Source organism: Durio zibethinus, chromosome 3 (genome assembly GCF_047325235.1).
Source record: "Durio zibethinus cultivar Kanyao isolate XHJ-2024 chromosome 3, ASM4732523v1, whole genome shotgun sequence".
Lineage (NCBI taxonomy): Eukaryota > Viridiplantae > Streptophyta > Magnoliopsida > Malvales > Malvaceae > Durio > Durio zibethinus.
Genome location: NC_143164.1, coordinates 37,065,026 through 37,089,255, shown reverse-complemented (window position 1 = coordinate 37,089,255; position 24,230 = coordinate 37,065,026). Strand labels below are relative to the sequence as shown.

At 34.1% G+C, this 24,230-nt stretch overlaps 2 protein-coding genes and 2 pseudogenes across 5 annotated transcripts; 3 read left to right on the top strand and 1 right to left on the bottom strand.

The window, feature by feature from the left end:
- Positions 1-3,407: 3,407 nt before the first annotated feature.
- Positions 3,408-8,203, top strand: LOC111283675 (zinc finger CCCH domain-containing protein 3-like). Of its 2 annotated transcripts, XM_022872252.2 has the most exons (7): positions 3,408-3,781; positions 4,238-4,353; positions 4,516-4,569; positions 5,528-5,644; positions 5,718-6,017; positions 7,037-7,312; positions 7,487-8,203. In XM_022872252.2, the coding sequence occupies exons 1-7, from the start codon at positions 3,718-3,720 to the stop codon at positions 7,796-7,798; spliced, it is 1,239 nt and encodes a 412-aa protein (XP_022727987.2). In that variant the 5' UTR covers positions 3,408-3,717; the 3' UTR covers positions 7,799-8,203. The 2 variants fall into 2 exon arrangements, with proteins under 2 accessions (XP_022727987.2, XP_022727988.1); XM_022872253.2 differs by lacking the exon at positions 4,238-4,353 and having other exon boundaries at positions 3,421-3,781.
- A 72-nt stretch (positions 8,204-8,275) lies between these two features.
- On the top strand, positions 8,276-13,048 carry LOC111284036 (protein disulfide-isomerase like 2-2-like; annotated as a pseudogene). The gene is made up of 9 exons (XR_016341087.1): positions 8,276-8,783; positions 9,609-9,767; positions 10,060-10,176; positions 10,494-10,650; positions 11,411-11,514; positions 11,854-12,030; positions 12,118-12,263; positions 12,417-12,563; positions 12,650-13,048. The product of XR_016341087.1 is annotated as a protein disulfide-isomerase like 2-2-like (transcript).
- A 93-nt stretch (positions 13,049-13,141) lies between these two features.
- Positions 13,142-16,120, top strand: LOC111284035 (uncharacterized; annotated as a pseudogene). Its single transcript, XR_016337508.1, has 3 exons — positions 13,142-15,285; positions 15,392-15,436; positions 15,868-16,120. The product of XR_016337508.1 is annotated as an uncharacterized LOC111284035 (transcript).
- On the bottom strand, positions 15,809-23,808 carry LOC111284034 (centromere/kinetochore protein zw10 homolog). Its single transcript, XM_022872781.2, is given in 16 exon segments — positions 15,809-16,209; positions 16,422-16,526; positions 16,788-16,870; positions 17,058-17,211; positions 17,294-17,452; positions 17,550-17,627; positions 18,087-18,215; positions 19,020-19,115; positions 20,644-20,736; positions 21,048-21,197; positions 21,272-21,505; positions 22,084-22,245; positions 22,522-22,622; positions 22,625-22,694; positions 22,926-23,063; positions 23,218-23,808. Coding segments are annotated over 15 exon segments (2,265 nt in total). The 5' UTR covers positions 23,752-23,808; the 3' UTR covers positions 15,809-16,209; positions 16,422-16,442.
- Positions 23,809-24,230: the final 422 nt, after the last annotated feature.

Below are 24,230 nucleotides of genomic sequence, written 5' to 3'. Positions count from 1 at the left end.
TTTATATAAAATATAATATAAATAAAATATTTTACATGATATAATAGTATAAATTATCATATCTAGTATTAATCGTTAGAACATATAATTAATTAAATTTATTTTTGTCCTACGAAGCCTAAATTTTCTTGGGGCCAAAATTAACCCTTGTGGACCATAATGCCCCTATCCAATCTCTTTCCTTGCTATCGACGGTGATCGAATCAATTGTTCGAATCAATTGTCCGAATCAATCGTTAATCGTTGTCGATAGTGTTCAATCGTTAATCGTTCTTACTAAAAGTCAGTTGCTGCCAACGTGTCTGAAACAACTACTCGCACTAAAAACGTTAGTTACTGTCGATAATGTTCGAGATAACTGTCTCTACAAAAGGTCTAATGCTGTGGAAAACCAATACATATCGATAGTGTTCCAAACGATTGCTCGCAACAAAAACCAACTGCTGCGGATAATGTTCGAGACCACTACCCATACCAAAAGTCAATCTGTTCATGACGTGCATATCCTCATAAATTCTAACTAACGCAATAAACAATATCCAACCTCATCTTATCAAACAAAAAACATAAAGAATTCTTTTATAATTTTAAAAATTATTTGCTATATTAATAGTAAATTTTTTTTTATTTTACAAGTAAAATTAAAATAATAATATATATTTTATTTTTTAAATATATATAAGAGATATGTATTATCATCTTAATTTCACGTACAAAATTAAAAAAATTTAATATATCAAATAATTTTTTTTATAATTATTAAATGTTAAATTTTTAATTACCATATTAAATAAAAAATTTATTAATTTTTCTAATGCCTCATGTGTAAAACGGTATCAACGAATAAATAATAATATTTATATCTATTAACTTTTTCTTTTTAATATTTCAGCAACCTAAGCTCTCCAGTAGCTGGATTTTGTGATCCAAATTAAAATTTCCTCGTTAATATTAGCTTTTACGTCTACCCCCCCTAGCTAACATTTGTTGATTTTAATTATCCATAATTAACACATGCCAAAGTAACTTTTACCTTATTAAAAAAAAAAGCAACGATCTTAACTAAACAATAATTTGATGAACAATTTTAGATTATGTTCGATATCTTTTTTTTATATTTATTTATTAAATTTCATGAATAATTATAAATAATATTTTAAAATTTGTTAATAAAATAAATAAATCATGAATATAATAAAATTTATTTATATCCTATTTATTTATATTTTGAAATGCAAATAAACAAAATGTTTGATGAATAAATTATAAATAAACCAGTATTTATTTATTAAATTTAATAAATGATCATGAATAATATATTAATTTATTTTATTATAATATTACAATTATTTTATTAAAATAAAAAATTATATAAAAATTTATCATTTTAAAAAAATAGATTTTACATAAAAAATATTTAAAAATTTTACATAAATTTAAATTATAATTGTAATATAATGATTATATATGAGATTTGCCTTAGAAAAAGTAACCTGTTTCTGTAATTGCCTTCAGCGCTTTAATTTTTTATATAAAAAAATAAAAATCACCCTTGTGGTCAAAAAGCAATTTAAATAAAATAAAGGCCCTATTGTTGTAACTTAACGTAGCCACGTTGTTTACGAAAAGCACTTCCTCGGCGAGTTAAATCCCGCCAAATCTACTAGCATTCGCTCTCTGTTTCTGGCTTCTTTGTGGGACCCAAGAACCTTAGCATAGCGAATCTAAGCTCTGTTCTTCTACCGGTCTGAGGTGGTCCCACTCCTTCAAAATCCAAATTCAGTGGTCCAGATGGCACCATCGCTCCTCGACTTTTGACGGCAACGATTTGTCGCGTTTTCTTTTTCTCCATAAGCGAGAATAAACTGAAATAAAATAATTAATATAGATAATTTGCGCCTTGTTTTAAGGATGTTTATTCTATTAATTCACCTAATTTCGAATTAAATTATTTTATTTTATTTTTATTTAAATTTAAATCTTAAAAATTGAAAATTAATTAATTAAAATTAATTTTATCCATTAGATTAATTTTTTATTAATTGAATAATAAAATTTATTAAATTAAAATTAAAATTTTTATATTTAAAATAAATTAAATAAAACCATCTAATAAAAATTTTTAAATATTAAAATAATAAATTAAAAATTTTAATAACTTAAAACAAAATTGACAAATTATATTTTTATTATAATTTTATTAAAATTTTAATTAATTTAATTTTTGAATCAAATTAATTACAAATCTAAATTTCTTTAAATTTATTCAATGAGTAATCTACTAATTAAATTAAATCAATTAATTCTATTAAAATTAAAATTTTAACACTTATGTAATGTATATCAACGATTTCCTTGAACCATTTAAATTATTAAGGGGTAGTTTAGTCATTTTATAGAAACATTCGTAGAAATCTTTAAATTGGGTCCCATCGTAGATTCAAATCCACCGGTCGAGACCTCATCGCTGCCTCCCGAGTTCGCGCGCTCTGACGGTGATGGCGATTTTTTAAATTTTTTAAAAAGAAAATTTAAACAAAAAATTTTTTTGTAAAAAATAAAAATACAATATATATCGTACCTTTCACGCTTATTTCTTTTTCCATTAAAAATAAAAAGACATAAATACCCTCAAACTTTTGCACACGTTTAATGCGATCCTTCAGGTTTAGACATCATGCTTTCTCCCTATTTGATTAATGTAATAATTAATTTTATACCAAGTGAATTGTTTTAAGATAATACATTAGAGGATAAATTTTTAATTCTTAATTAAACTATTAATGTATTAATTAATATAATATATAGACCATTATGTGATATTTTTTAAAAATTAATAATGTTACGAGCAAATATTATATTAATTAATAAATTTATAATTTAAAAAATATTTTATTATAATTTAAAAATATTTTATAATATTAATTTTATTTTTGGAAAGACAATAAATCTTTAGCAGGATGTTGGCTAAAAAAGTTTTTAAAAGAATTGAATTACCAAATATATAATAAGTAATTACATTTTAATATCAAATTATGTTTTACATTGTTCTCTTTATATTTGGTTAAAAAAAATGTCATTTTTCTTTAATGCTATTTAAGTTTTTAATTATTGAATTTGATTTTTTAGGTATGTGGATTTAAAAGAGTTTACGTGTTTAATTTTTTTTTTTTTTGTTAATTAAGATAAAGGGTTTAAAAGTGAATTAAAAATTTTAAAAAATAATTTTTCAAAACAATTTTTTTTCAAATTAAAAAACAAAAGTCTTATAATTTTAAATTTCAACAACTAACCAAACGCTGCGGTTAATAGCTGAAGAGAGTGGTTGCATTTGCGCCTTATGTGGGCAATAATGTCTTTTCAACGTTATTAATCAAAATAAAATTTATTATTGGGGAACGAGGACAGAAAAATTTTACAATTTCTGGTTTTCACATTTTAGAGAAAAAAAATAGAGATCCGAAATTTCACCTTACGTCACTAAAAAGAAAAAAAGAATTTTATTTTTTTCAAATCAAATTGGAATATTTTCTAGGATTTCACTTTTTGATTCTTTATAAACCCTTGATCATCATCATCATCATCATCATCATTTTATTTAAATCAAGCAATTCTTTGAAAATCAGACAAAATTTGTTTTGATTTATGACATTTTTTTTTTATTGTTTGATCAAAAGTTAAGAAACAGTTTTACAAAATTCTGTGCCACCATCACCGATGCCGGAGAATTGGGAAGTTCAGAACAATGCTGTATCGAATCAATCCGCTGATAACAGTGAAGGTAGCACCGATTCTTTGTACACTCTTTGTTTCTTCAAATTATACAAAGATCTGATGCCGCTTTATATTTTCCTCTGTTTGTTATTATTATTATTTTTTTTTATAGAATATGTTCGTTCTGATCATTTTCTATTCTGATCAATGTTTTAAATTCTTGTGAATATGGTAAATTTCTTTTCATTAAATGAAAAAAGCAGTGAATTTTCTATATTTTAAGTTGAAAAGGTTTTTTTTTTTTTCTCTTTGTTGTAAATTATTGTAGTAATAGATTTGGTTTTTTTTTTTTTTTACTTTCAGTTTTTAAATGTGATGGCTTATTTGGTGCAATCAAATTATATGTTATTTTTTTTCCTTTGAGAGATTCTAATTCTGGGTAATTTGGGGATTTTTGCTATGTTTACATAAGCAATTTTGCGGTTGAAAATTAATGATAATAATCAAGAGGTGTGTGTTTCAGAATCAGCCGCATACCCTGATCGTCCTGGTGAACCGGATTGTTCTTATTATTTAAGGACTGGTTTGTGTGGTTATGGAAGTAACTGTCGTTTCAATCATCCAACTTATGCTTCTCAGGTGATCAAGCGTTTGTTTCTGTTTTTGTTTTTTTAAGTGAATGGCAATTAGTGACTGATCATTCAAGATGTAAAATGATTGGATTCAAATTCTTGCCTTTAAGATATATAAAAGTTACTCTGCTGCCGTTGTAGTGGTTGATTATGTTGTTATTTGGTGCAGGGTGGCCAATATAGAGAAGAACTCCCTGAAAGAGTTGGACAGCCAGACTGTGGGGTATAAATACTTTCTTGTTTGAGATTTTTGGATCGCTATAGTTTAAAAAATTGCCTTTTCCAGAGATGCTTGTGTTACCGTTTTCTGCTGAGCATGGTTATTTGACTCTTTCTGACAAAAGGAAAGGCAACTAATGGGGCTTGGTTTATTTAATTGAAAACAAGTTTTTGGGGAAATGAATATATAGTAGACATGAGTCATGACTACATGTGCAAGAATGTTAACATGATACATAGCAAAATGATAGTTTTCTGATTATGCTAGTCATCATTTAGCTTTTGGTTTTATTATTGATTATGTAATATAATGTTGATACTGTTTCACCAGTGGGCAGTGGGACTATGCTATTAATCTCAGCCCAAAGTTCTTCATAGAAAGTTCTATCACATATTTAAAAATCTGCAGAAAGTGTATGTTTTCTTAATTTGTTGAGGTACATGTTATGGAACTTTTATGAAAGATATTTGCTTGGACAAGTCTTACTTGTTTGCATATATAGGCATGTGCCTTTAACTGATGAAATGACATTGACTATGTGTTCCGTCTTTGAGGCTTTTTTTTTTTCCAATTAATTATTTACTTAGATCAAGTCCTGCTCCTTATATAACATCTCTGGTTTCCGATAAGCCACATGCAGGCAGGTGACTTACAAGTCTTTTTTTTGGGCCTTAGTTGACTGGCAAGTTTGTGATTTTTTTTGTTTGTTTGGAAGAAAAAGTATATAGTGGGTTACATTTATTTCTGTATAGTGTGCTAACATTTCTTTTTAACATAGTGGTGTGATGCAGAATTCTTTCTCTAAAAACCGATGTTGATGTGCTAAGAATCATGGTTGATTTGGTTGATCTAGTGCTTAACTGTTTGACATCATGTTGATGCTCTCTCTCTCTTTTGATCAGAAAGTATTTCTTGTGGAAAGCTTTTTAATTTAGAAAGTTTCTTTGAACCTGCTTTGCAGTATTTTTTAAAGACAGGAACTTGCAAATATGGATCAACATGTAAATATCATCATCCAAAGGACAGGAATGGGGCTGGACCTGTTACATTGAATGTTCTTGGTCTTCCTATGCGTCAGGTGCTTTTTTTTTCTCTTCTTTGATGTGCTTAGTTGACCATGTGTTGTCTGATGCTGGGTCTGTATTTATCAGGATGAAAAATCATGTCCTTATTACATGCGGACTGGAGCGTGCAAGTTTGGAGTTGCCTGCAAGTTCCATCATCCCCAGCCTGCATCACCTGCAGCTGGCTTACCTGTAAATGGATCTGTGGGATCATCAATTTTGCCACAATCAGGATTGCCATATGCTGGTGGATTACCCACATGGCCATTATCTAGGGCACCATACGGCCGTGGGAACCCACATTTACCGGGTTCTCAGAGCTACATGCCTGTTGTTGTTTCTCCTTCACAAAGCATAATACCTGCTCATGGCTGGAGCACCTACATGGTAAGTGAATACTTCTTATGTTGGGTAAATATCTACTGAGTTTCTGGCTCCAATATAACATGGTCGTTAAGATGTAATCTCTGAAAGGTGTAGTCCTTCCGGGGTGTTTTTATCAGTTGCCTGTTTTTAAAGTTGTACTTGGCTAATAATTGAAATTTATATTTTCATGGCTAGCAACTTCCTTAATATTGTCTATAACATTTGACAATGTCATTTTCAAACAGTTATGAATGGTTAGTTCACTGACTAGATCTCATGGGAATTGACTGTCATTGGAGATGCTATGATGAAATTTCCTGGTCTTGACTCCATTCTTTATAGAGAATTCACTTACCATTCGACACATTATTTTCTTTTGCATAAGTATGAATTTAAGACACCTTAGATGTCTTCATTTGTTCAATTGTTGTCTGAGCTGCCCTCTGAGCAAGTCTTGGAAATGCATGCTTTCATGATGCTCACCATTATTAGGAAATAACATGTTTTATTTTCTCTTCCCTTTTGTTCTTGTGGTAAACTAGAAATGATTAACTGTGTTACTCAGACAAGTGACTGCTGTTGAAAACATACTTAGTTGTGTGTTTTATGTGTTATTACTATTATTTATTTTACAACTTTGTTGTCTATATCCATATTTTATATGTGCATGTCATGGTAGCTTTTGTGTACTTGCAGCAATTGTATTGTGTAATTGCCTTTTCAATATGGCTTGTATTATTATAGTGTTTAAAAGGATGAATATAATAGAGTCGGTCAAATGTTTGTCATGGCTTTGAGTTTTTAAGTGGTATGTAATTGATTGCAACATTCTGATATCCTAAATGGAGTAGCTTATGTTTTTTATTACCTCAACATATGTATTCGAAAGCATCCAGCAACTATAATGCCTTATACTACAAGTTTTTGCTTTTCTAATTTTGATAAAAAAAATTGTTTATAGGTAGCTTTTGTCGATTGGACTTCTTTTTCTTATTCTATCTCCCTTTTTTTTTCTTCTTTTCTAATTTAATTCTGATCAGGGAAATATGAGCCCCATATCTCCTACTGGTATTCTTGGATCCAATTTCGTCTCCTACTCAATGAATCCTGCTGAGTCAGGTTCCAGTGGACGGTTGCTCTTGTCATCAACATTTGGTTCAAATTTTCCTGAAAGACCTGATCAACCAGAATGTCGGTACTACATGAACACTGGCACTTGTAAATATGGATCTGATTGCAAGTACCATCATCCAAAGGAAAGGATTGCAAATTCAGCTGTAAATGGTATTAGTCCACTTGGGCTACCTTCTAGACCTGTAAGTTTCCTCTCTGTTTTTCACATGGTCAGGTATTTAACTAAATATTCATTTGAGTGAAGTTTGAGTGAATTCGGATGACCATTTCTTCACTCAAATTAGTTTGCTTGTTATTTTTTCTTCTTCTTTCAGCAAACAAATTACATTAATTATTTCCTGCTCTTCTATACGTAGGGGCAAGCTGTATGTTCTAGCTACAATATGAATGGTCTCTGCAAATATGGGCCAACTTGCAGATTTGATCACCCTTATGTGGGATATCCTTATAATTATGGTCTAAGCCTGCCTTTATATGTGTTTGATGCATCTCTCCTAACATATCAAAGAATGCCACCAGCTGCCCATTTGTCCGAAGCTCCTCTGCCATCAAAGCTTCCTGATTGGGCACGGAACACCAACTCCGTGAGCAAGAAACATCACAACTTGGAGACCAAGAATTCTGATGATCCACCCGAACAGGCGGCTTCAAAAACCTCGAATGATTAGACCGATTTAATCAGTCATTTTGTTACCTGTTGTCCCTTTTGTTAATTCGTACACTTCAAAGAGACTTTCATGATATATACTTCCTGCACCCCTTTCACCTGTGGTTCAGCAGTTTTATAGGCAGTTTGGAGTTTTGCAATACTGGGGGGGCAGAAGGCTTTTTTTTTTTTGGGTGGTGAATAATGCAGGTGAAAAAGTTGTAAGATCCTTTTATTTCTTGGAGCTGATCTTGTATTCAGGATTAATGCTTCTATGTCAATAGGATGTTTTAGTTTGGAGATGGTTGAGTCTTACATGGTTAGCAGTTGGTAGCTCAGGTCCCATAGAGTCAAGAACTAGGTGTAATGAGTTGAGACTTGAGAGTTATGGTTTATTTTAATTTTTATTAAAGATCTAATGGCTAGATATTTATGTTGCGTAAAATATTAATAATTAATGTTTTATATAAAAATTATATTTTATAATTCATAAAAAATATATTTATATTATTTTTAAATTTATATATAATTTTTGTTAAAATTTTAACTTTAATATATATATTTTTTTGGTTTTGTGTTGTGCACTTGCCTTATCGGAACTAGTAGGAGGCAAGCGTACACGTGTCGTTAATAGACGTTAAAAGCACGGTAATTCTATTTTCCACATCTCCTTCCAGCAAACAACGATTTCCCCATAAACGACAGACCAGGGAGCTGACGTGGAGGAATCTCATTGGCGGACACACGTAATTCTTCCTCGAGACGAAGTGCTTTTCTAGTCTTCATTCTTTTACTGTCTTGAGAGGGTTTCTGCTCCATTCTGTGCGAGAGAGAAAATCCACAAATGCCTGAGAAAGTGACGTAAAATTAAAAACAAAATGCGTAGATCCCGATCACCGTTGTTAATAGCTTTGTCATTTATCTTCACATTCTTCAGCACATCGTACGCTTTTTACGGATCGTCGTCGCCAGTGGTTCAGCTCACTCCTTCTAATTTCAAGTCCAAGGTAAACCCTTCATCCTTCGCCATTCGTTAGAGAACTCGAAGAAAAGAAAAGAATCGAAAAGCGAAAGGACGGGTCTAAATTTCTGTTCAGTTAAATGAAATGCATCGTTTTGTTGAATCACAAGACTGAAGATTCCATTTGATATTGAGGTTTTCTACTTTTTACCTCTTTGTTTATATTTGAGCAATGATTTGTATTTAGGGTATTTGATAGTGTAATAACCTCATATTGGGAAAACAAATGAAGCATAGAATTTTCATTGGCTGAAACTAAAGGTGTTTATAGGCCTGGCTGAGTTTGGGTTAGGTTCATTAATAGTTTATATGTTTATTCAGTCCAATCTAACTCGATATTTATGGCCTCAAAATTTTTTTACGCCCAATTTAAATTAAAAAAATAAATTTTAAATTTATCTATTAAACTTAATTTATATAATAAAAAAATTTAAAAAATCCTTTTAAAAAATATTAACATATATATTTATATAATTATAAAATTTTAATTATATATAATTTATTCAAGCCGGACCAGGCTTGGGTTTTAATTCGTCCAAGATCCTGCTTAAAATTTAAACGAGCCTAAAAGTTACGTCACAATCCATTTAATAAGTTTTAATTTCTTGTCCAAACTTTTTTAAAACTCAAACAGGCCTTCGGGTTTAGACGGGTAGGGACCGGTAGCTTAACTCTTGAATAGGTCTACTTGAAACATGTCTTCCTTGGATTTTACTTTTACTTACTTTTTCAGTAGTTCAAGAAGGGAAAGAGTCAAGTTAAGCTTTATGAGGAGATTAAGTTGTTGATTGAGATTTTTTAGTTGTGATAGGTTTTAAATTCGGATGGAGTCGTTTTGTTTGAGTTCTTTGCGCCTTGGTGTGGTCATTGTCAAGCTCTAACACCTACATGGGAGAAGGCAGCCAATGTCTTGAAAGGAGTTGCTACTGTGGCAGCCCTTGATGCTGATGCTCACAAGTCCCTTGCTCAGGTTTGGGGTGTTCAAAATCTATCAACTACACTTTTCCCTTAAGTCTGAGATGTAATTTAGGTTCTGCTTTGTTGGTGTGCTGTTTGTTGTTCAACAAGCAGTAATAGTTTGCGTAATTAAGGTTTTCTTTATCTGCTGAAAAATTTAAATATATAAATTATATAAAATCCTAAGCTTTATTGCAATTTTGATGGGATTGTCATTTTCGCATAAGTATCTGGTATCTGATTGTAAATTCTTTTCACTACTAATTTTATGTGCTTATAGAGACTTGCTTCTGATTGCTACCCAGGATTATGGAATTAAAGGATTTCCTACAATAATGGTGTTTGCCCCAGGAAAGCCTCCCATAGATTATCAGGGAGCAAGGGATGTCAAACCTATTGCAGAAAGCCCCTCCAGCAGGTTTGTTACTGTACGTTGATTGATTGTAGAATCATGATTTCTCATTGATATTAATTTCATGAGACTATGCTCCATTGGGAAAGTTTTGTTTATATATCTAATGTTACGTGGACCAGGAGATGATATCTGTCCATAAATGTCTTTCATGGCCCCAGTTTCTCTATCATTTAATCTAATCTCTTCGTCTCTGATGGATTAAGCATTTGATACCCCTGTTTAAAAAGTTAAAAGTGAAGTTTATGTGTATCACTTTTATGCTACTATTAAACATTCTTTCTTAGACTTGAGTTGTATTATTATGGACTATTATGAATTTTATAGGTAAAGGCACTTTTGAAAGACCGTTTGGCTGGGAAAGCATCTGGAGGATCAAGTGAGAAATCTGAACCTAGTGCATCAGTAGAATTGAATTCCCTTCACTTTGATGAATTGGTGCTCAAAAGTAAAGAACTTTGGATTGTGGAGTTTTTGCACCTTGGTAAGCATGCTTAACTTAATCTAACACTCATCAGGAAATTGTGTTCACTAGTATCACCATAGATGTACATCCATGCAAGTATGAATTGTTGTTTATGTTTCTTGTGATGTAACACAAGTTTTAATTCTGCCTTTTTTGTTAAGGCATTATATGTTTGCCTTCCTTATAAAAAATCATGAAGAAAAGAAAAGACTTGCATGGAATTAGCATGTTCTGTGGTCAGCTCTATCTATGCATATTTCAGCATAAGCTGGTAAATTTGCCTAATGGTTAGGACAATGAACTCCTTTAACAGAACCAAGGTTTTCTCAGGAATCTGAGCAGGCTAAAAGTCAAGCTGATATTGGATGATTTTTAGGCATACAGATGTTGAGGAACTTTTTATGAATAGAAATAAATTTAATCTTCAATTTCATGATATTGTTGGTGCAACTGTTTTGTTATTTAAAACTCTAAAAAAGAGGAGGAGAGGGGTTTGGCAACAGCAAAATAAGTAGTGAAAGAATAAGTGGTCAAAATTAATATGCTTCTGTACTATATGAACTCTGTATGTATCTCTAAACTTGTAAATTTTGATATAGAAAATCTATATACATTATGCGAAGGATATCATAAAAAATTGATATGGTTAAACCAATCACAATGCCATAGTCTACGTAATTGGTTATGATATTTTTTACATAAAACTATGCACATAACCTATTCTGCGCTTGCCAATGCAGTTCTTTAAGTTTCTAGTTTTTATCTTCTGATTGTGGAGATAGGTGTGGACACTGTAAAAAACTTGCACCTGAGTGGAAGAAGGCTGCTAATAACTTGAAGGGGAAGGTGAAGCTTGGGCATGTTGATTGCGACTCTGAGAAGGTACTGTTTAAATATATTTTTATTTGGAAGTGCTGCCATTCTGGTTGACTCATTCACAACTTTGGAATCGGAACTTTGATTTTTCCTTAATTTGTTTGTATGGTTTAAACTTGATATTGCAAGTTTATGAACATTTACCTTATAAGAATGTTGTCATACCCATAAATCATGAAAGATTATCAGAACTAAATAAGATGCATCTCTATTTTGGATATCACTTTTCCACTCTTCATAAAACAATTTCAGAGTAGAAGAACGAAGATTTCTTCTTTTCCCTTTGTTGGAACTTTTGGATCTATTTGTTTTGATATTGTCATTTTAATAGGGTGTGGTTTGCAGTCTCTCATGAGCAGGTTCAATGTGCAAGGATTCCCCACCATCTTGGTATTTGGTGCTGACAAAGACAGCCCAATTCCCTATGAGGGTGCTAGAACTGCCCCTGCAATTGAATCATGTGCTCTAGAGCAGCTTGAAGCAAACATTGGACCTCCTGAAGTGACAGAGCTGACTGGCCCAGTAAGTCTCACACTCTCGCATCAAGAAGAGTTCATTCTTTTTCAAACTATTGAGTTGTTTACTGAAAAGTACAATCTATTCAAATAGGATGTAATGGAGGTGCAATGTGGTTCGGCAGCCATATGCTTTGTTGCTTTCTTACCTGACATTTTAGACTCCAAGGCAGAAGGAAGGAACAAGTACCTGGAGATGCTATTGTCAGTTGTAGAGAAATTTAAAAGGAGTCCTTACAGGCAAGTACATGGTAGTTAACATCAATGCAGTTCTCATGTTATTTTCCTTTATATATATATATATATATATATTTTTTTAAGTCAATTCTTTCTCTATCTGTTTAGGAAAGATATGTTTTTTCTTTTTTCTAATGTCAAGTTCATCCCCTGCAGCTATGTTTGGGCTGCTGCTGGTAAGCAGCCAGATCTCGAGAAGCGAGTGGGTGTTGTTGGGTATGGTTATCCAGCTCTTGTAGCCTTGAACGTGAAGAAAGGAGCATATGCTCCACTCAAAAGTGCATTTGAGCTTAAGCATATCATGTAAGTGTTTCTTTTCATGCTTTGTCCTGAATACCACCTTTGTGAATGAACAAAAAACCTTGAATAGGTAGAATTTGTCTTGTCAGTGAGTTTGTCAAGGAAGCAGGGCGTGGAGGGAAGGGAAATTTGCCTTTGGAGGGCACTCCTGAGATTGCAAAGACGGAACCATGAGATGGTAAAGATGGAGAAATCATCGAAGAAGATGAGTTCTCCCTTGAAGAACTCATGGGAGAATCTACAGCAAGCAAAGTTGAGTTGTGACAAATTGGAAATAAGAACGTTGAGGAAGAGAATTCGGGCAAAGAAGATTTTGATGTCACTGAGTAATGTGGTTGGTGTCATGATTTGGTTTCCCATGGTGAAATGGAATTCTTGCCATGAACGTTCTCAAGTTCCATCATCATTATCTGATGTAAAAACCCTTCCAATATTAATGTGAAAATAAAGGTATTTCCAAAGGTTGAATGATGAAATCAGTTTGATAATTTATTCCAAAAGCTCCTTCCCGAACTCTCAGATTAAGCTAACCCTTTAGCATAGAAAAAGATGAAACAAAACTTAAAATTAATTGGTGAACAAACTATGTCTTCACCCAAAACACCAAGATTACCCAGTTGGGAAAATCGGGTAAAATTGAAGAAGCCATCAAGCTCTTCTCCGGAATGACCCATAAAAACACCGTAACACAACTGGGTTTCGACGTTTAGTGAAAACGGCAAAATCGAAGATGCACGTCAACTGTTAGAGAAAATGCCTCATGGAAACCTTGTTTCCTGGAACACAATGATTGCTTGGTACGTAAACCATGACAGAGTTGATGAAGCTTATCGACTGTTCGTTCAAATGCCTAAAAGGGATAGATTTTCTTGGACTCTGATGATAACTTGTTTTACACGTAAGAGGGAGCTTGAAAAGGCTAGAGAATTGTTTCATTTATTTCCTCATGAGCGTGATGCGGCTTGTTGGAACGTTATGATTGGAGGGTATGGTAAGAAAGAAAGGGTTGTTGAAGCTAAGACATTGTTTGACGAAATGCCAGTTAGGAATGTTGTTTCGTGGAATTTGATGTTATCATGTTACACTTGGAATGGGAAAATGCGTTTGGGGAGGAATTTTTTGATAGAATGGCGATAAGGGATGTTGTTTCATGGAATTTGATGGTCGATGGGTTGGTTATTTGGATTCTGCTAGGGAATTTTTCGAGAAAATTCCATGTCCGAATGTTGTGTCTTGGGTTATGATGTTATGTGGGCTTGCAAAAAGGGGTAAGATATTGGAGGCAGGGAGATTGTTTGATCAGATGCTGTGTGAGAATGTTGTTTCTTGCAATGCTATGATTGGTGCTAATGTCAAGGATTTCCAAATTGAGGAGGCTGATAAGTTGTTGAGGGAGATCCGGTACAGGATTTTAGTTTCATGGACTACAATGATTGATGGTTATGTTCATGTTGGCCAGCTTGATAAGGCAAAGGAATTGCTCAATCAAATGCCTTACAAGAATATTGCAGCACAAACTGCAATGCTTTCTGGATACATTAAGAATAAAAGAACGGATGATGCTTGTCACGTTTTTAAAGAGATTGCTGCCAGAGATATTGTTTGTTGGAACACCATGATTGCAGGGTATGCATAGATGGGAAGAATGGATAAGGCTCTCGATCTATTCAAGGAAACGGAAAATAAGGACTTGGTAACATGGAACACCGCGATTGGTTATGCTCAAACTGGAGAAATGGACAAAGCAGTTAAGATAATTGAGGAGATGAAGATAAGGAATGTAGATGACAGGTTTCTTGCAAAATGGCTTATCATTGGATGCATTGAACAGTTTCAAACTGGTGGCACATGAAGGAACAATACCTGATCATTCAACTTTTGCAGGTGGACTAAGTTCTTGTGCCAATCTTGCGGCTTTGCAAGTTGGAAAGCAGACGCACAATATGGTTTTGAAGAGTGGTTGTGTAAATGACTTGTTTGCAGGGAATGCCTTGATCACCATGTATGCTAAATGTGGAAGGACCTTGTATGCTCAACTCATATTCAAGGATCTTGATGATGTCGATGTTATTTCTTGGAATTCTCTGATCACTGGTTATGCCTTAAATGGTTATGGAAAAGAGGTTGTTCAACTCTTTGAATAAATGGTGTTAAAAGGGGTGCTTCCTGATCATGTCACCTTCATTGGGGTTTGCCAGGATGTAGTCACATTGCCTTTGTTGATCAGTGTTTAAAATTGTTCAAACTCATGGCTGAAATTTACTCTATAGAACCTTTGGTTACTATGCTTGCATTGTTCACATGTTAGGCCACGCCCGGATGTTATACGAAGCCTTTGAACTGGTGGCAAATGCGGGAAAATGGGGTGCATTGCTGGCGGCTAGCAAGACTCGTGGGAATTTGAAGCTTGGTAAGATTGCATAATGCTTTTGGAACTTGAACCTCATAAAACCTTAAACATTTGATGTTGTCAAATATGCAAGCTGAGGCTGGTAGTTGAGAAGAGGTCGAGAACATGTGGCCTTTGATGAAAGAGACTGAAGCAGAGAAGCAACCAGGCAGGAGCTGGATTTAAGGTAGAAATCAGTTACATTGTTTTCTGTCCATTACGCCAATGTAACCCGAGACATCTGAGATTTACTGCAAATTGAAAGCCTTAGATTGCATATCTGACTTAGCATCTCTCATAGATAATTTATGACGGGCAGTTACTCTATTTATAAAGGTGAATCCTGCCACCCTCCCCCCCCCCCCCCCCTCTTACTAGCATTTTATATACAAGGACATGCAATGATCTTTGTATTCTTCAATCTCTTTGATTCTCTGTGCAGACTGTCATCACCAGTGGTCCAATTCATTCCAACTTTAAGTCCAAGGTAATCGCTCATCCTTGTCATTGATTGTTCTTCTTTGGTTGCTGGGAAAGTCAATGAAAGAAAAAAAAAAAAAATAGAAACGCTAAATTTAGTTCCATATCGTTTTTGGTAACCAAATAAATAACAGTCGTTGTGCAACCAAAAAGCAGAACCATGTAAGCTTCAGTTGAATGAGATGCATCATTTTGTTGGATCAAGAGTGATAACTCTAGTTATTCATCTTTCTTTTCTATATATATTTTATTGTAATTTAAAGGTAGTTAGTTAATGATTCAAATTTTGTTGCTTGATTTGGATTCTGAAGATCCTTTCTGTATGTTGTAGTTTGTTTTGCTTGTAAATTATTGCTTTTGTTGTAATTCAAAGAAAATAAGAACTTAAAAAGGGGAAGATGAAATTGGCTGCGTTTGACCATGGTTTCATTTGGCTAGGCGACAAAATGCAGCGGGAGAGTCTCCTACGGCACCGAACCTCGGTTTCCGAACAGACGCCTAAGTGTCCAAAGGGACACCGGAGGGTTGGTGCGGTGGAAGGTCCAACGAGGAGGAAAGTAATAACAAACTTACTTACCAAAACAATATCTGTTTCTTCTGCCTTATAATTGACTTATTTACAACTTCCACTCATAAGTTTTTGTGGTTGATGTTTTCTAATTTGTTTGTGTGGTATAAATTTTTTGTTGTCATCTCTCTTCGTGAATGTTAAAAAGGGCAGAGAACAGCATTACATCCCATGTGCAAAGATAGCCGAATTCCTGAGGAGGGTGCCTACAGCTGCATGAAATTACAAAGATTAGATAGAGCTGACGGGCCCCGGAAGAACCACACTAGTTTTAACCAAAACTTGAAAATTCAGGCAACAGAAGTTTTTTAATGTTAGAAGCAATTTGTTAGTATCAGGAAATCGCTTCGTTTTCTCGTAGTGAAATGGAATTCAGTATGAAGAATGTGGTAAAGCTCATTATTAGCTAAATGTTAACCCTTACTTGTGCTTGCTGAGGCGACTTCTACAAACTGGCGTTTTCTATCCTCCATAAGCATTCTTTTCTCAATGGCGAGTCGGCGAAAATTGCTCTGATGAAATCTTTCAACTGCAAAAGTTAAAAGAGGTTATGAACACACTGTAACTACAAATCTAAACTAACAAGGGTTATCATATGAGAGTATCAGACAATTTTCATTGTTGCTCAATATCGCACCATTCCTCGTTCCTTGTGCAGTGTGCATGGTCTGATGATAAGTCTCATGATTTTGTATCACAAAATGAAGAAAATAGAAGAATAAACAAATCTTTAAAAAAATTTGCCATAATTATTTTACAGAGCAAGTGATAAATTTTAGTTAAATCATACCTCTACTATTGTAAAACCACAGCTGAGAAGTTCACCACTTTCCCACGAAATCGTGATGGACTTTAAAGGCATATCTAACAATTCTGGAATATACAACAATGAAATACATTTAGGAGAAGTCACATTTAAGTAGATAATTTTCCTAAGTTGGGAACATAAGATCCAACTCTTACCCCTGAGATAGCACCAAAGGCCATCCATTATGTGGCAAGAAATCAAATATCCACAAGTATATACAAGTGTTGAGTTGAGATTATGGGAAAAACATGCCTGCTAGTTTGTGAATTTTACGTAAGTATGGTATAATATCATCATCTATAGGACGTCCCGAGTCTTCTTCTGACTTCCCTTTTGAATCGATAGCAATCAGAGACTTCAATAAAGAAGATAGGTTTTCCAGCATCAAATGGATTAGTCTTTGGAGCTGTTCAACAAATCGATGGATAAGATATCTGACTTAAATATGTAAATGCTATGAAGACTACAATAAAGAGCGACGATCAGACCTGTAATGTTTCTTCCGCTGCCAGATCATCAAGCAAAAGTATGTCTTTTGTGATTCTAGAGAAGACTGACTCTAGAACCATGCACATACTTCTCCTATAAGTTGAAGGCTGTAAGAGTGGCTCCCATATAATATGTACTTTCTCGAGAACAAAGACAACCTGATCATCAACCGTTCAGCTTCACTGTCTATGATGCAAGAGAAAGGCAGAGAAAAATGACGACAAGGAGTACAAGAATAAAATAAATCAACACTACCTGATCTATGCTGAATTTTGCAGATTCAAATTGTTGCATTTGATGGGTATTTTGAAATCCATCAGCACCATCTATAGCCTAACAAATAGAAATACTAGTAAAGTTATTCATGAAGGCAAATGATACTGAAAATTCAAATAATCACATGAAAACCACCACAGATTTATCTGAGTTATAATTCAATCATTATTCTTCTTTTAGGTCAATTATAATGTTTCACCACTATCAATTTTTATCAGATGTAGCAATAAATTTAAAATGTGTATGGCTCATGCATACTCTACTTATAGTTTTAAACTATGTTTAAAAATATAAAGATACTAATATAAAAATATTTTTAATATTTTAATAATAAACATAAAATAAATGGGGGGCTGAGCGCCGGCTTAGGTTTTTGAAGAGTTAACTGGGCTTGGCCTATGGATAACTCTATTTGAAATCTTAGCAAGACTAAACTACAATAGGTTTTATGTAATTGTCCTCCAAAAAAATTTCAGGCAAATATCAAATCCATATTGACATATTTAGGCAACCCACCTCTCTCAAATTAAAAATAACAATCTGAATTTGCCTCTGCAGTATTTCTTCTGCTATGAGATGAAATCTTGGAGCCATATCAGCAAATACAGCATGTTCCTTGATGGAATTTGGAAAGTCTGTGCGGTACTGAAATGTAGGTTTCAAATACATTAGCTAACATAAATTAAATGGAAAAATAAATTAATCGAAGGGCCAAGTCACTTTAGATTAAACAAATACAATCACGGAAACAATAGCAAATCAGCATCTATTTCACCATTAGGAGCAAAGTAGTAAAAGGGCTAAAATATAAAAAATAAGCCCTCATACTTAATTAAATTTATCATATGAGTCCTTATCCTTTTATTGCAATCAATTGAACCCCTTATCATTCATTTACAATAAATTGAGCTGTTATTTGGATGGGAACTTTAACATCGTTAAGTCTTTCAGCCAACTGGGATAGAATTGCCACATGGAAAAAATGATGTGAAATCAATAGACACATGGCATCTTTTAGGCATGTGTTAAGATTAAAAAGATTCATCTTTTTCTATTTTTTTATTTTGACACATGCCTTGAAAATGACACTTTTTTTTGTTTTAACACATGCCAAGAAAATGCCACAAGGCATTATTTATTCCGAATCATTGATGCCGCATGGCAATTGTACCCCATCTAAAAAAGGAATTAACGGTGTTAAATTTTCCATCCAAATAAGAGCTCAATTGATTGAAAATAATTGATTAAAGGCTCAATTGATTGCAATAAAAGAATAGGGGCTGATAAAATATTTGAATTAAGTACAGGGACTTATTTTTGTGTTTTAGCCTAGTTCTAGGTGCAGATTTCCAAATATGCATAGATATATTGAAATAGTATAAAAATGCATCCCATTTTGTTTCTTTCTTTTTATCAAGCAGGTTATAATTATTTTTACACTCTACATACCTCAAAAGCAAGCCCAAGTATCTCCTGAGATAAATAAAGACAATCATTGTGCATGAGAATAGCGACCTGGTTGATACCATCAAGCTGCCATTCTAGCTTCACAAGCCAAAAGTAAAGGTTAACAACATAGTCGTAATGCATAAAAACCAGCAACGCAACATCTATATGCAATATACCTGGTTTATACAGCTTTCAAAGCAAAGACCGATGATGGAAAGTGAGTGATCAAATATGCTACAAGAACCTTAATGATATTTGTTTGAGAGCCAAACAAGATTGTGAAATCAAGGTCAAATTTACATGACATGCGTGATTAACAAAAGCACAACCTACTCATTGGACGCCAAAGGGAAGACCAGGTATATGATAAACAAATAGATTCTTTGCTTCAAGATTGAGAATATTATTATTTGTCTAGAAGTACAAACCTTGTCCACTATAAAAAGAAACAAAGAATCATTGAAAGCAAATATTGAAAGATTTCAGGAATCGAACATAATGGAAATATCAAAGTATTCACAAACATAGCCTAGGTGATATATAGTTGACAGATAATACGGTTCATAATGCTTAACAAAGCAAGTCATTTTAAGATAGAGGGATCAGAATTAAACATTCCAATATAAGAGCATACGACGCTTTAAGTCGTTTTAGAAAAGGGATATAAAAGGCACATTAATTAAATGGGCATTACATTTTAGTTTTGGCTCCAAACCTCTGGTGCTTTGCATAATCAAAGATATTTATGCACATATATCAGTAAATAACAAAAATTATGGTTGCTCAGAATGCTTTTTACCCTGCACACATGTGCATGTGTCATGAGTCAAGACTTAACCTCCGAACCCGCGCGGCTCCGGGACCCGGGCATCCACTCATCCGACATCCTAGATCAGCCTACTTGCCACGGGTCACACCCTTGTGAGGTATTGTCCACTCTGGCCCCTGGCCTCACGGTTTTGTCCTACAAAAGGCGCCTCACAAGGGAAAGATGGTGTGAGCCTTTTTATACCCCAGTGACCCTCCTTTTATATTCGATATGGGATTTATATTCGATATGGGATTCAGGACTCCTCCTTAGGTCCGTGATATTCTCCCCCACCCAACCTCGTGATGCCCTTGTCATGGAGGCTGGCCATCCTGCCTACTTCCCTCGAGGCGCTTGGCGTGGATCGAACGGTTTAGGGCTGGCTCTGATACCACTTGTCACGGCTCGAGACTTAAGCTCCGAACCCGCGCGGCTCTAGGACCCAGGCATCCACTCATCCGACATCCCAGATCAGCCTACCTGCCACGGTTCACACCCTTGTGAGGTATTGTCCGCTCTAGCCCCTGGCCTCACGGTTCTGTCCTACAAAAGACACCTCACAAGGAAGAGATGGTGTGAACCCTTTTATACCCCAGTGACCCTCTTTTTATATTCGATATGAGATTCAAGACTCCTCCTTAGGTCCGTGACACATGCACATAGGCATAGACTGACATTGAGTGTGTGCACATCAAGGAAGCACACACCGCCATGTACATGAACACACACATGTCCACAACAATCATGAGGTGTTTTGATGAATTTTGACGTATAAGGTGAAGTTTAGTCTAACAGTGCCATCTCAAATAAACAAACCTTGACAGGAATAATAGCTTCATAAAGAAGTATACCATCTCTGGCAGCATGATAGAATTCCAAAGCAACTCTGGTGGATGACAAGCCAACATCCTGCAAGGAGTTATGATAAATGCGATCATGTCCTGAAGTTTACATGCACAAGTGATGCCAACAGAAATAAATATGCATGGGATGCACAAATGCGAGCTAATTTCAGTTAATTTAAATGAGATTCATACTTTAGAGATGGTCATTCCTAGAAAAAAAAAAAGATTGAATTATAAAGACTTAGCCGTAACAGTAGCATTGCAATGAATATTAGGTCTCTCTGGACATGAAGAGAACCAAGACTTTCAAGTTGCAATGGATAAGAAATTGGCCCATGGCATTGCAAGAAGAAAATAGGAAAATTAGTGCTTTACCTGAAGTGCCTGATGCACTAGCTCCATCAGTTGAGAGGCTGCTTTTGATACCACGCACCTCTCAGCTGAAAAAAGTAAATCAACAACTTGTTTGGAAGAATTTATAGCCATTCCATCCTTCTTCAGTAAAGGGCCTTTGGAAGTGTACTGCTATAGAAAATTTCATTAATCAAAACCAATAAATCAAAGCCACAAGCCCATAATTTCAATTATTCGAAACTCACTTGAGGAACAAAGAAATCACACTGCAGGAGTAAATTTCTAGCTTTCCCCAAGATTTCCATTTTCTTCCTAAATGCAAAGTGAACCTCAACATTTTCAGCAAAATTACTCAACCTGTCATCTTTGTTATCGGACACCGATATGAACATCATTTCCTTTAAAGCAATCTCAAACTCTGATGTATATTTGATTATCTTCTGAAAGTCAGCAAGTCTTGAGGCATCTTCAGGGACAATCTAAACCAAGATTCACTTGTCAATGTATTACAAATTATATAACAAAACATACCCAGATCCTCCTTTACAGAATAAAAGATGATGCTATCAAGCCACCAGAATCCTAGCAGAATAAAACAAACACATAGGTTTTATTGCCACTGCACCAAGTTCCATCTATTAGGACTTTTGATTTTATTATTCACCAAAATGCTGAAAACCTTTAATAACGGAACCAACATAAACGCAACATTTGGTACCGGAAAGAATAAAATCTACTAGTTAAAAGGAAAAACTTCTGAGAAATGCAATAAAGGAATACAAAAATACTTAATTCCCCTGGTTTTTTCGCTTCCACACACAAGGAAAAGTAGGTAAACAACCACTCCATGAAAGAAAATTTTATGCTCCTATACAGGCATAAATATAAAGATGTCAAAGGAACAATAACTTATTTGCTATACAAATATCATAGAAATCAATTACTGAACACCTATAACAGGCATTCAGTATTCCAAAGTGAAGTCATTATACTAAGGGCAAGCAAAGTATAAGAGAAAGCATTATTATTTTTAAAGTCAAGCATTAGAAAAACAAACCTTTGAGAGAAAGTTGGAGATAATAAGATCCGATATCCTTGGCCAAGTTAACCTTCCAAAAGAATGAATCCATGAACCATTTTCGAAGCATATATGCTTGAAAATAAACCTTATAACTTGAATAACTCTCGCATAGATAGCATCACCATCTGCATCTAAAATCTGAACATTAGAGAGAAGATGTCTCACACCACAACCCATGAATTCCTTTCAAGCAAATATATTAACGCTGACAAATTAGAAGATGCTCTCACCATCTAATAAGATCCATGCTGTCAAAAAACTTGTTGCTCATGAAGAAAACGTGAACAAATAAAATTTCAATGTTCTAATGGACGTTTCAGCTTGCTTTATTTACTGGATTTATATCCTAAATTAGTTAAACCAAGGGTGGCAATTAGCAACCAAGAATTTAGACTATTTGTAGAGAGCAGTTACCTTGTTATCTTGTGAAGGTAATATCTTCAATACTGCCTCAGTGATTCCATCTGAAACATAATTTACATCTTCTACAAATGTTACAAGCAATCGATAGTTTCAGCTGGAGTAATGACATGCTTGATTATCAAGTCAGCTGCCTTAGCAAAGCCATAATCCAAAATTCCAGCAACCTAAAAGTAACATATCATATTATATCATCACTACATATCTAACCAACAAAGTATCAGGATTAACTGACCAACAAAGACCATAAACACTAAACTAGCAGTAGACAGTTTTCAAAATTATCTAAACTTCATTATACCTCCATCGTAGAAACAAAATACAAAACTTGTCGCCATATGTAAGATTTATTCGGTCAATTCTATAAGCAAAAGGAATATAAGTTATTAACAACTTACATCCATTGCTTCCAAAACGGTATGAAGTTCAATCCCATCGATTTCGTCAACAGATAATCTGTACTTAACTCGAATTGTTCTAGAATCGGGCTCAAACCGAACTGCATTTTCCATGAACTTGACAAGTAACTCTTGCATCTACAAACCCAAATCCAATTCCTCTAAAAAAACAAATCACCAATAAAATGAATAATACCAAAAACCAAAGAGATAAAAATATTAAACGTCAAAATTAATCTATTTCTCTCTCACAGTTTTCCACTATTTTGTCAGTTACCAAACAGAATCTTACATCATCGAATAAATCAGCCCATTGTTTCCTCAATAAACCGTACACAATAGGCTCTACTTCTTCTTCATCGCCAATCCTCAAAGCCTTCTTCAACTCCTTAACTTCCTCAGCGGCGAATCTAAGACGTCCATTACTCAAAGCCGATCTCGCGCCTTCTAATCTCTTGCAAATCCCCACAATTACCCTCAACAAACCTAACAATTCCCTCTTTTCCCTAGCCTCCTTCGTTTTCCTCCCAATCTCATCAACCAACTCACGGATCTCGACATCAATTGGATGATCGGAGATTAACGAGAGAATACAGGAGATGTTGTCAGATATTTCGTTAGTCTCCAGAATGGCGTCGTTGCACTGGGAAAAAAGAGAGGCAAAGCCATCGTGGTGAGAAAGGAGGTAAGATCGGACTTTTGATTTGATTTGAAGTGAGTGGGATTCGAGGCGGAGATCCAGTGGGGCCAGTGGTGTCGAAGGGTCAGAGAGGTCGTGGCCCGAGAGGAGATCACGGACGTTGATCCGGTCAAAGAGTGGGTCCATTCGGAAGATCTGACCGTTGTGGTAGCGTGACCGGAGAGCGTTTTAACGGTTGGTTTCGGAAGAAATAACGGCAGTCCTTTGGTTTTGCTGAGGGGTGGAGTGTCGTATGGAGGTTGGTCCGGTTTGGGCTTAAACTTGGGCATTTTAAGACAAATTTGGGCTAATTGTTATTTGCCCATTAATGAATTTATATAAAAAACAGTTTTTTAATCTTTTAAAAAATTCGAATTTTATATATTTTTTACCATTTGAATCAAACATATGTTGATCTTTAAATTTTGATTTGAGGCAACAATTCTTTTAATATTGTAGGATTAAGAAATTTTAATTTTAATTTATTCATTTTTTATTTTTTAAAAATTTAATTCTAATTTAATTATAAAGAAAAAGTTATTACGATTTTTTTTATTTGATTAAATATATATATCAATGATTATCCTTTATAATTTTCTAACTATTTTTGAAAGTAAAATTAAACT

Coding starts and splice junctions, on each gene's coding strand:
- LOC111283675 (XM_022872252.2), top strand. CDS start 3,718: ATGCCGGAGAATTGGGAAGTTCAGAACAATGCTGTATCGAATCAATCC. Junction 3,782..4,237: donor ATCCGCTGATAACAGTGAAG/GTAGCACCGATT, acceptor TGTGTGTTTCAG/AATCAGCCGCATACCCTGAT. Junction 7,313..7,486: donor TTGGGCTACCTTCTAGACCT/GTAAGTTTCCTC, acceptor TTCTATACGTAG/GGGCAAGCTGTATGTTCTAG.